This window comes from Camelus dromedarius, chromosome 23, assembly GCF_036321535.1.
Source record: "Camelus dromedarius isolate mCamDro1 chromosome 23, mCamDro1.pat, whole genome shotgun sequence".
NCBI lineage: Eukaryota > Metazoa > Chordata > Mammalia > Artiodactyla > Camelidae > Camelus > Camelus dromedarius.
The window spans coordinates 10115729-10128321 of record NC_087458.1 but is presented as its reverse complement, the minus strand read 5'-3'; the positions used below and the strand labels follow the sequence as shown (position 1 = coordinate 10128321).

Genomic DNA, 12593 nt, shown 5'->3' with positions numbered 1-12593 from the left:
ACCTTTAATCACAGGAAGCTGGCCACAAGGCAGGAGGGTGTCCTGGGATCAGAGCACATCATTCTTTTCCGAATTTGTCCTATTAGCCTTTCATGTGCTCCCAACACTTCGACCAAAGTGACTGGCTCCTCTCCCCCTGCTGGCCCTGCCTTTCCTCAGTGCTATCCCTTTTGCTCCTACTGCTCCCTTCCCTGGAGGGGGCTTCTCTTTGACCGCCCTCCCCCCAAATCCCAGTCTCCAAGGGTCCAAGTCTTGCCTATCCTTCAGGCTCGGTCCCAATGCCACCTTTCTCTATGAAGTCGTCCCTGAGTGAAACAGTCAGGTATGGAGGAAAAAACTCCTGGTTGTTAGTTACTGATAGCATTTCCCAGTAATAAATATGGATAATAATATTCCTGTAGGATCGTTTCAGGGATTATGTGAGTTAACATTAAAAAGTCCCCAACAACTTAGCCCAGTGCCTAACGCATAATAGCTGCTCAGTCAATACCTGTTAGTTACCTTCCCAGCCCTGCCGCCTGGTCACCTCTCTGTCTGCAAACTCCTCCAGCTCTTTATGGACCCCTCTTCCATGGTGCTTCTTGCACGTTTTATGGTTGCCTCCCTTATTAGATTGTAAGGTCCTCAAGGCCAGAATCTATATCCAATTCACCTCCAGAATCCCAGTGCCTTGCTTAAACTCTGGCATCCAGCAAATGTTCATTGTATAGACACATGAAAATACAACAGAAACCACATGGATCTGCCTATGCGGTGGGCAGCATCATTCCAGAAGGGAAGGCTTCATGGAAGAGGAGTCATTTGGACGAGGCTCTGAAAGATACCTTGGATATGTGGAGACAAAGAGAGAGGCGATGCCAGGAAGACTGACAAGCATGGACAATCATGTGAAAGCAGGAAAGCATGGGTGTGTATGAGAGAGCAGGCGACAGCTGGTTTGCTTGAAGTTTGCCACAGGAGAGAAGCAGCAGCAAATAAGGCTGGAGAGGAGGTGCAGAAGCAGACCACGCAAGGCTTGTGTGTCAGACTGAGTTGGACTTCTCTCTGATAGCTAGTGGACACATCATCTGTCAAACCTAAACCCAGACAGAAGGGCTAGAGCTGGGGAAGGACCTGCGACAATTATAGTAGAAACGAGAAGTGGAGTTTGGAGGCAGAGAGGTTTGGGAGGCAGAAGACCTTAATTTACAGAGTCACATCATCTCTCTGAGTATCAGTTCCCTCATTCATAAAATAAGGATCATAACCTTAATACCTCATAGGAATGTCATGAGAATAACTTTTGAAAGTGCTCTGTAAATTAGTGGATACATGTGCACTGATTCGTGATCAGAGGTGTAACCGAGGAAGAGTAATCCGGTAGCAGCGTAGGAAGGATTTAAGGAGAGAAAGGATGGAGACAGGAGTTGAGTAGGAGGCTGATGATTCAGACAAAAGGTATTAAGGACCTGAAGTAAGACAATGAAATGAAGGGCAAGAGACACAAGGAACAAATCCACAGCACGTGGCATCTGATGAATATTGAGATGAGGAAGGAGGGGAGTTGGAGGTGATCCCAAGATTTCCTGTGGTAACTCAGAGGATGATGGCACCATTAACTCTTTAGGAAATCAAAGAGGGGCAGAGGTGGGAGAAGGAGGATTCATTCACATGTGGGAATGAATGCATTTAAGATTAGGACCCCAAAGCTCCTTCAGTCAGGTTGTTCTTGCCACAGAGGGAAGATAAAGCTCTGCCCAGAGCTGCTTCCCTGCACCATCCCCAACCTGACAGGTTTTAGGAGAAGGTGCACAGCCCTAACCTGCAGCCTCCATCACTGCCCCTGGGACGGGGCTGAAGCATCCTTTCTGGTCATTTAACTTGGCAGGGTTCGCTCCAATGCCCATAGCTATTTACAAAGCTTGTTTTCCCCCTCCATCCTCCTGCAAAGGGAACAGCTGACCCAGAAAGGAGCTCCACCGGTGCCTCGGGACTTGCTCTCTCTCACCTTTTGAAAAAAAGGATTTGTAAACATCTGCAGCGCCAGCAGATCCTGTGGAAACCTGGGTCCCTATGAGGTAGAGCCAGGCTGCAGCCCTCACTCAGGCCTCGTGTGTCCAAACAGGCTCTTCCAGTCACCCCTTTACTCGGTCTTTCTTAACAAATGCACTTGGTATTGGGGAAACAGGTGACATTCAGTCTGTGGCCTCAAATTGAAAACTCACAGATGGCAAACGATGGTAAACAAACCATTGCAAAGCACTACGATATTTTAAAATAGGAATGTGTACAAATCAGGCTTAGTAAACCCGTGCTGGGGACGGGGAGCTAGAGAAGAAAAGCTATTTCTTTGAGGGCCAAGGAGGCTTCAAACCAACAACTAATGCTCTGGCTGAGTTTGAAAGATAAGCTGGGGGTCATCAGCTGGGCCTGGAGCAGGGCAGCGCAAAAGCGGGTCCAAAGGGAGAAAGGGCTGAGACAGTGAGAAGCTTTGTGGAGCTGGAGTCCAGGGTACATGTAGCAGAGTGGCAGGACCAGAGCCAAGAAGGAGGCAGAGACCAAATCGTGAAGGACCTTGAGTGCCGGGCTCAGAGGCTGGCAGTCTATCCAGACAGCTATGGGGAGCAAACGGTCAGTTTTAGTCATGAGAGCCACAGGAGGAAGGTCCTTCCTGCAGAGCCGTCGTGCAGCCGAGAAAGGCTCTGATAAGTCCTTCATTCTGGGAAATAAACAGCTCACAAGCTCTCAGCCTAGGAAGGAAAGCTCAAGGTCGATCTGCAGACATGGAGCAGAAGGGAACATGCTGCTCATCACTGTAGGCATGGCCGGCCTCTGGTTTAGGGAAGGACTCATTAGTTCAATTTTCAGAGGGGAAAGAACGTGATTGTCTCCATTTCTGTCTCTTTGGACCTCACAGAGGCTGGTTTCATTTTCAGAATTCTTTAGCTACTGTCCCTGGTAACTGGCTGGGACTGTTTTGGGGAAACAGCACCCTCTAGAGGAAAGAGCATGTGTGAGTCAGGCGGGGCAGCAGCAAACCCTTTCCAGAACTTTGGCCTGCTCCCTTCACAGGGGCCCGGCCAGCTCTGGGGGTGGAGTGGAGCTGATTGTTTATCCGCTTCTGATTGACAACCGTGGAGAACAAAGCTGCCTGGCTGTGGGAGGTAGTGCAACAGCTGGGAGCAGCAGATAACAGCTGGAGGAGGCAGATACAAAGGCTGACAACAGCAGGCACACAGCTGGAGGCGGCAATCACAACAAAGAGGGCTACCCCGAAGCCAAAGTCTCCTGTGAGCATGAATCTGTCGCCTTAACACTGGGCTCTGGAAGCTCCAGCCTCTGTCTTCTCTGTCTCAGGGGACCTGAGAGGCCCCCTCCTGAGAACATGAGACCAGGAAAATAAACCTGCAGTACACAGAAGCAGTTGCTATAACTTAACAGTTTTGGCCCCCAGAACTGGACCTGGGTTCAGGTTCCAAATCTACTTGGAGCAAATCTCTCCGAGCCTTCATTTCAAATGATGCCTTTCCTACTTTCCTTGTGGTGTGGGGGTCAAATTATATGTTTTATAAACTTTAAAATGATATATAATCATAAGACTATCATTTTGGGAACGATAAGCAAGGCTTTCCTTGGGAAAGCTCCCAAAAGCTTCCATTCCCCCAGATATGCAGAATCTCTCCTTAGCACAAACAAAGCTAGGACTCTGATGCGGGATCCCTGAAGTCATCCTACAAAGTGAGGAGGTGTGACAGGGAGGAGGCAGGCATTTTAATCCTTCATCAATGTAGCTGGAAACGTAAAGACAATCTTTCAACCTCCCATCCAAAGCTTTAATCTCCTCTGTAGAATCTCTGCAAAGCGCATGTCCAACCTGTCCTGAACACCTCCATGGGGTTCCGGAGTGACAGGGTACTCTCTACCTTTTGAGAAGCTCTTTCTACATTTGTTGCAATGTTCTTCATATCAATCTTTTTCTTGGTGGTGTGAACTCACTGTTCCTCTTGGAGCTCAAAGAACAAGTCCAAACCTTTGTTCACACGGCAGCCCTTCAAATCAAATATTCTCACATAGCCATCATACCCCTCCGATTTTCTCTTCTTCCAAGCAAACTTCCCCATTTCCTTAGCTGTTACTCATATGATTTGGTTCTGAATCTTCTCACGTCTTGATTGTTCCTTGAGACTCAATAATGCAGGTGTGCAATGAACAGAGCAGAGAAGAATCAACTGAATTATTGGGGGGAGGTGGTAATTAGGCACATTTATTTGTTTGTTTGTTTTTAATGGAGAAACTGGGGATTGAACCCAGGACCTCATGCATGCTAAGCATGCACTCTACCACTGAGCTATATCCACCTCTGTGAATTTTTATTCTAGATACTTTAATTCAACTAAAGCAGCTTAAGATTGCATTGCTTTTTTGGCAACCAGAACACATAGATAACTCATACTGGATTACTTTCTGCTAAAATGCTTAAGTTTATTTTTGTGGCTCTGCTTACTAAATCACATCTTTCCAATGCAGAATGTACTCAGGTAATTTTTGGACCCAAATATGTAACCCACCATTTATCCTTTTTGTTAGAGTTGGCCCACTCATCTGGCTCCTTATGGATCCTAATTCTGCCCCAGACCTTGCATTTGCAATCTGTCCCAGCTCTGTGTCATCTGCATAATTGCTGGCCATGTGTTCTATATTTTTGAATAAAATTAGTGTTAAGAACATCGACTAGGGCAAGGCCAAAGATAAAGCTCTCTGGTACATCATTAGAAAACTGATTCCAGGCTAGCACAATCCACTCACCAGTAACACTGATTTTTTATTTTTGTCGCCTAATTAGAGAAGCATTCTGTTCCTTTTTCTCTGTCCTATCCCCAAGGACATAACGAGAGATCTTGTCAAAAATCTTGCTTAGATGCACTTTCTCTATTGAATTTCTCTGAGTTGCCAATTTAGTAACCCTGTCACAGAAGGAGATTAGGTTAGCCTGAGGTGACTGTTCTTAGTAACCCTCCGCTGGGTTCAGTGGATAACTGCCTCTCCCCACCCCCTGCCCAGGTACTCACAATGTTAATCTTCCGGTCTAGAATCTTGCTAATGGTTGGTATTTTACATATGTGTCTGTAGTTTGTGAAATGTACTTCATTTTTCTTTTTGAAGATGAAAATTGTGCTCACTCACCCACAACTTAGCAGCACTTCCTCTGTTCTCTAGAATCTGTCTTTGATTTCCCTATTCCTCATAATCTCCTATAGAGGTTTTACATCGCTTCAAGAGTTTGAGGGTCAAATGAGAAGGCACGCTAATGTGTAAACTTTAAATGGTATAGATGTGAGCTTTGTGGCAGTTGTTTCTTTTACTAATATTCCTACTACTGAGTGCTGAAGGGGGCTTTACTTGAGCTCTAGATATGAATTCTTCAAACTTCAGAATTACAGAGCTTCCTTCTTGCTCCAAAGTAGCCAAGGATATTGGAAAAGAGGCTCGCATCCTGGTCTGGCTGAGTAGTCTCATATGGATGGAAGTTCCAAGCGGACAGGGTAAAATGGGCTCCTGGTTGCCTCCGAGTATTCTTGGATTCTCATCTGTTGGTGATCTTCAATTTAATGTCTACTTGGGTGGATTATGAATGGACCCAACTAATTAAGAGTTTTCCAGGGGTAAGACCATGGGGAAGACAGGATAAGGGGGCAGTATGAAGGAGAATGATGCGATGGTACAGACTTCTCAGAATGGAGGATGTGGAGAGCCTCTCTGTGTTCTCCAAGAAGAATCAAACTCCCCGGAGATCACCTGCTCCCTCCCAGGTCTGGCCGTCAGATCTGGAATCCAAGGGCTCAAGTGATGACAATTCTTTCTCTGCTGGAAAAGTACAAGTTACTCCTTGGGCAGGGGTGCCAGGCACCTTATATTAAGTGAACTGTCTCCTATTTCAGAGCCTTGTCCCACTTTCTACTATCAGGACAAACAGCGGTCCTGAATTTGAACTTGTGCAGACATGGCTGCAAACTAACATACACTCCCAACTCTCCTCCTTCACTCAGTCAAGACAATTTTGCCACCTACAATCTGGCATTTCTCCCAGTCCTTGGAAAAATGTTCCAGTGCCCCAAGGAGGCTTCGGCATGATGTTTCTCCTCCATTATTGCTTGTTTTTTTTTTTTTCTCAGTCCTGTCTGTGTTCTTCCCGGCACCACCTGAGACCCTAACCCAGACTGGATTTCCCCAGATATGCAAACAGATGATGATGATGATGATAATGATTATGACCATAATGATGATAACAATAATAATAATAATAAAAGTGAAATGGGTTGGGTGCTTGGAGAATGTCCTGAGGGGCTGAAGAATGAACAGTTTCTGCTATCTTCTGAGCCTGACAAATATCTTAGTATCACCAGTGAGTGCTGACATGGAGGTAGGGGAGAGAATGGAGGAATCAAGGGTATGCGTGTGTTAAGGGGGATTGGCCTGGAAGGATTTCAACAGGATAGTCTTTCTTGCTGATGCCATTCATGAGGGTGGGGAGGGATCCTATTTCAGAGTTAGAGATCTTCACAGAACTGGTTTTGTGGTGAATGGAGACCAGGAGAATCCTCTTTAGTCTCACTCCCACCTTTAAGGAACTGTAAACTTACTATTTGTCTTCTGTGCCTCTCCTAAGAATTACAAATATCAGATTGGTTTGCAATTGTTCGCTTACTGAACACGTATCTTTCTCACCAGGTTGTGAGTTCTCGGAGGGCCAGGATGATGTCATATGCTTCTTTGACTTACCAGCATCTTGTACCACAGTGCCTGGCATATAGCAAGTGCTCAGTAAATATTTACTAATAAAAGGACAAATGGCACGAAAATGAATGTTTCTTCTTCATTCTCACTGGGTGGTGGCTAGGAGTTGGCCGGATTTCTGCAATAACCCTCATTATGCTGTCTTGCTCTCTCCAGATGACGTCAGTTGCCAAGGTGTATTACAACCAGACCACTCAGACAGAAAGCCGGCCCCTGATGGGCCCAGGGATACGACGGAGGAGAGTCCTGACAAAAGACGGCCGCAGCAACGTGCGAATGGAGCACATTGCTGACAAGCGCTTCCTCTACCTCAAGGACCTGTGGACGACCTTCATTGACATGCAGTGGCGCTACAAGCTTCTGCTCTTCTCTGCAACCTTTGCGGGCACCTGGTTCCTCTTTGGTGTGGTGTGGTATCTGGTAGCTGTGGCCCACGGGGACCTGCTGGAGCTGGGCCCCCCGGCCAACCACACCCCCTGCGTGGTGCAGGTGCACACGCTCACGGGGGCCTTCCTCTTCTCCCTTGAATCCCAGACCACCATTGGCTACGGCTTTCGCTACATCAGCGAGGAGTGCCCGCTGGCCATCGTGCTTCTTATCGCCCAGCTGGTGCTCACCACCATCCTGGAAATCTTCATCACAGGTACGTTCCTGGCAAAGATCGCCCGGCCCAAGAAGCGGGCGGAGACCATTCGTTTCAGCCAGCACGCGGTTGTTGCTGCCCACAATGGGAAGCCCTGCCTTATGATCCGAGTGGCCAATATGCGGAAGAGCCTCCTCATTGGCTGCCAGGTGACAGGCAAACTGCTTCAGACCCACCAGACCAAGGAGGGTGAGAACATCCGGCTCAACCAGGTCAATGTGACTTTCCAAGTAGACACGGCCTCTGACAGCCCCTTCCTCATTTTACCCCTTACCTTCTACCATGTGGTGGACGAGACCAGTCCCTTGAAAGACCTCCCCCTTCGCAGTGGTGAGGGTGACTTCGAGCTGGTGCTGATCCTGAGTGGGACAGTGGAATCCACCAGCGCCACCTGCCAGGTGCGCACTTCCTACCTGCCGGAAGAGATCCTTTGGGGCTATGAGTTCACACCGGCCATCTCGCTGTCAGCTAGTGGCAAATACATTGCAGACTTCAGCCTTTTTGACCAAGTTGTGAAAGTGCCCTCTCCTACTGGCCTCCGTGACAGCACTGTACGCTACGGCGACCCCGAAAAGCTCAAGTTGGAGGAGTCATTAAGGGAGCAAGCTGAGAAGGAGGGCAGTGCCCTTAGTGTGCGCATCAGCAATGTCTGATGACTTGGTTTCCCACCTCCCCGTTCCTCCGGTCTCTTCTCCTCTTTTGGCACCCTGGGTGAGGGATATCACCCGGGCTTACCAGAGAGCCCCAGCAGCTCCCATCCTCCACTCCATCTTCTTTCATCCAGAGGCCTGCAGGTAGCGCAGGCCAACTGGAGTCCAAGTTTTCCTCCCACTGTCCTCTTCACCTCACTCCACCTCCACCCCAAGATCCAAACATCCCTTAAGCCAAGATGGGGGAAGGAGAGGGAAAATTAGGCTGAAGTGGCTTAGAAGGCCTCAGCCATGCTTGGAGACTCACATTAGGAGGACCATGCAGTTGGATGGATAGATGCCCCCCACCACCCACCACCAGCAGAAAGTTTGGTGCTTTGCAGTTGGAGCCCCCTCCCTCTCTGTCTGCCCACTTAGCAAGTTCCCCAAGGCAAGACTCTCTCTCTGATGGGCCCTTTGGATCTGTGCCCTCAGAAATATAGGAACCTGGAATCAGTTTATCCTAGAGTCTCTACCAACCCCTGTTGAAAGCAGCTAGGGTTTCCAAGGTGTGTTTGTTGGCAATTCCTGATTATAACCGAGGACCTTGGTCATCACTCTTCTCTTTCTAGTTTCTCAAGTGGACCCCCTCTTAGGACACCCAGTTCCCACACAGATGCCTTTGCTCCCAGAGATTTGGGGTTGACCCGGGAAATAGAAAGCATAGAGGCACAGACACCACACCTGCACCCAACCTGGATACATCTTCGATGTAGGGTGACTAACGCAGAGCTATTGTCTAAATCCTTGAACCTATCCTCCAGGCAGCCCTGGGAGGATCTGTTTCCCCATGTCCTGTGAATGTGATGACCCTCACTAATATGTTCCCGGGGAAAAAGTCCAGCGCCTGGGCCCTATAGAAAGATGTGAAAATGGTGTCCCAGATTACACTGTCCCTGGCTTCTCTGATTCTTTCCTGCCCAGCCCACTCTCCCCTTTGCCCCAACTTTGGAGGAGGGGAGGGAAAATGCAAGGGTCTTCCTCTCTTAACACTTATGCTCAACTAAAACTAGACTCACAGGGCACAGAGGCCCCAAGAAAGTTAAACCAAATGGGATGAGTAAATTCTCAGACTTCTAGACGACTGTATAGAGCCTCTGGGAATTGGCAATGCTTTGTTAAGGTTTGGGTAGAGGCAGGATTCTGAGGCTGGCAGACACTATTCACCCTGCTACCCCTCCCAGTGCCCTTCTAACAAGTGCCAGCTATTTTGTTAGGCAATGCTGGGAGGGAAGGAAATTATACCTCCTGATCAAGTAACCATGGACTCCCTCAGCCATTCCTGAGACTTGGTATAAAACAAGTATCAGTCTCATCTCTACTCTCCTCTGTCATTAGGCCAGTTTCAGACAAGTTAAAAGGCATAGTTTAAGAGATCAAATTCAGACCATTCCTTGTTCCCTGATAGGGACTGTGGTAGGGCTCAGGAAGGGTGTATGGGCACCAGAACTGTCTCTAAAGCCCCAAATCCCAAGAGTGCTTCCTGGTTTCATTTAGGTACCAAGGAACACTCCCCCCTACCCCAAAAGGTTTGGCATGGAGTCCCTGTATTAATCAAGTGGCAGTTTAAGGTGGACCAGCCAACTGTTACAAGCTACACACTTATGCAGAATGTGGACAAGCATTTGTGTGTGGAGCCTTACAGAGAAACACGAAATCTGGAGGCTGGACCCATGGTCACCATTTACCATAGCTTCACAAGATACTCTTACATTGATCTCTCCTTGAACTCAACTAACTATCTAAGATGAAGACCCTTCATTCTCCACTTACTGTAAACCCCACCATTATGCCCAAGGTCTCAAGGAAACAAGAACCAGAATGACTTGAAAATCTGAAACAGGACAGAAGGTGAAGAGCCAGCTTCTGGACTCTCACCTTCATTCAATGTTAGACTTACCTGATTTCTTTCAGTGTGTCAGGGCAAAAAGCACTGTGTGTGTGTGTGTGTGTGTGTGTGTGTGTGTGTGTGTGTGTGTGTGTGTGTGTGTGTGTGTGTATCTTCTTGTCCATTAGCAAGTTATCCCCCATCTAGTTTCTTCTGCACACAGCTGCTTCTCTCCTGAGGGAAATACTCTTCCCATTCCTCTGCTGTCTAGTCCAAGCCTCCAGACTCCTCACATTCTTGGATAACAAAATGAGAAGAGAACACTTTCTGACTTACCCTTTTTGATTCTCCTTCACGATCTCTGACTTTGCTCTAAACTGCACTTTAAATCACACTCTCCTTTTAATACAACCTGTCTTATTATCCCATAAGCCCTGTCAGAGAACCACGCCAGCCCCTCTTCAACCCTAAATGGTTCTTTAGGCTACACCCCAATCTCCTCTGAGCTGAAACCATCTTTCAGACTATTTGGACAAGCTATAGAAGCAGGCAGGTCTGGTGAAAATTGGGACCCTGACCACATTAGGGGAGCACTGAGCACAGACCTTAAGGGGGGAGATTTCAGAGGATGGGCAAAACAACTGATGTGGGAGGACACTCAGGATAAAAAGGAGAAAGGTGGTGCTGGGGGCACCAGTGGAATCAATGAAACCCTTGAGTCTTACTTGGGCTAGTGGACAAGAGGTAGGTGGAGGCTCGGGGAATTAAGCTATGATATATATATATATGTATACATATATATGTGAAAGATTTATCTAAGAAGGAGAAAGAAACAGAGATAATATATATGTAGAGAGATGTATATAGCTGTATATAAGACCAAATATACTGAATGTACAGAAAGTATTCAGAGAGCTTAGCATGGGTACAGATACCTTGCTCTGGTTTGGGGGTAGGACTCCCCAGATTCCCAGACTTACAACCAGTGATCCTCATTTCAATAAGGAAGTGAGATACCTGATGAAGGCTTTCAGGTTTGATGATGGGAAAGGGAGGGGTGGAAGCTGCTCTTCAGAAATAAAGAGGCATCCATTGAGGTTTCTGATAAACCCCATGCTGCTGAGAGGACTGGGAAGGGGGAGATAAGAGGAGCATGAGGACGGGGGACACTCCATGGAAATCTAGGATGTGCTCCCAGCAGTGTCCCGTCACAGTAAAAAAAAAAATCCCGTTGCCCTCTCTTAAAGTACGCTGTATTTCCCCCTCCTCCACAAGGGTGGGGCAACTGCAGCTCCAGCCCCTGGAAGTGATGGCTATTAAACTGAGAAGCTGAAGACTTAGGTGTGTGGGAGGCACTAAAGGGAAGCCTCAACCCTAGAAATCTAAATGCCAGGACTAAAGAGCGGTTGGGCCCAAGATACTCCAAGCCAGAGGCCCAGCTTTCTCTCTGGTGGCAAGCAGCCCAAAGAGAATGCTCTACGCTAGAAGAGCCCCAGGCCTGGCATCTGGGTACAGGGGGAGGGCGTACCCTTGCTTTAGCTTTGATACTTCTGTATGAAAATGATGAGCAGGGGTACTAGCTGCCCTAGGGGATGGGGAGAGGCTTCTGAAATCCCTACTCTGTGCTTTGCCTCCTAACCTGCCCAACCCCCTACCCCAACCTGTCAGCTAATAAGACCATCCAGGGATTTCTCTCTGAGGCCTGAGTGGAGAAAAGAAGCCAGTTATACTATAGCTACAAGCCAGGGACCCTGCCCCCTCCCGAGGCGGCTCCCCTGGTCCTTTACCTGTGCTAGTTAAACTAGTTTACTTGTAAAATAACACACTACCTTTGCTGTAAAGTTAGCCTGGGCTCCGGGCTCAGTAATGGCCAACTCTACTGAAGCAGAAGTATCTAGGGATGGTTTTTCCACTCGTTGCATTAAAGACTAAACCAGGTCAAATGTACCTAGGAGAAAAGACATGAGAGAGTTTTTTTGGTTTATTTTATTTTTGTCTGTTCAGAACAAGTTACTAAATAAAATGGCTGAATCTCTGTTCTTAAGCCTTTTTTAGAAATCAAAACCAATGCTTTTATGAAGGCCTGAACTCACTGGCCCATCTCTGGGAAAGGAGGGTGGAACTGGGCTGTGCTGGAAGAGCTTCTGACCATGTGGCCAGGCCCTTTCTGTTTGCTGCTATCACCCCTCCCCCAACTCCTTTCCCATACCTTCTTTCATTAGCTTTAGGATCCTCTAGCAAATACCTCTTAAACTCAGTTTTTAAAGAATTTTTAAAAAGTTAAGACCTAGAAATCTGAAAATTGGCTCAGCTTAATCCAGGAGAATCAAGTTGCTTGGGAACCCAGGTATCATCCCTTTCAGCCAGTGATAGCACACCCAACTTCCCTGCCACGCTACCCTGTAGACGTTCCTTATATATCCTCAAGGCTCGATGTGTCTGTTCGTTTCATTGTTGGGCATTTCTTGCCCCAGTTCTCAAAGAGATGGATTTCTCTTCTATTATCTATCATTAGCCTGAAAAAGGCCTGACTGTCACTATCCAACTCTGAATTGAAGCAACAGACCCCACGGTCACTGACTCTTGTTCCCCAGAAATGGAAGGACAGAAGGAGAAAACTGGATCTCTTATCATCATCAATAAATGCTTATCTGTAACA

General features: G+C 47.5%; 2 protein-coding genes across 2 annotated transcripts in view; one reads left to right on the top strand and one right to left on the bottom strand.

Moving 5' to 3' along the window:
• KCNJ9 (potassium inwardly rectifying channel subfamily J member 9) overlaps positions 1 to 7806 on the bottom strand; it is a 41006-nt gene extending 33200 nt beyond the window's left edge. The window contains exon 1 of the mRNA XM_064477895.1: positions 7692 to 7806. The gene's annotated coding sequence lies outside the window, so the exon portion shown is untranslated. The remainder of the gene's footprint in view (positions 1 to 7691) is intronic.
• Positions 1 to 12593, top strand: part of KCNJ10 (potassium inwardly rectifying channel subfamily J member 10) — a 30224-nt gene extending 17631 nt beyond the window's left edge. Inside the window, exon 2 of the mRNA XM_010993109.3 lies at positions 6931 to 12593. Coding sequence (XP_010991411.1) covers positions 6931 to 8070 — 1140 coding nt within the window. The 3' untranslated portion in view covers positions 8071 to 12593. The remainder of the gene's footprint in view (positions 1 to 6930) is intronic.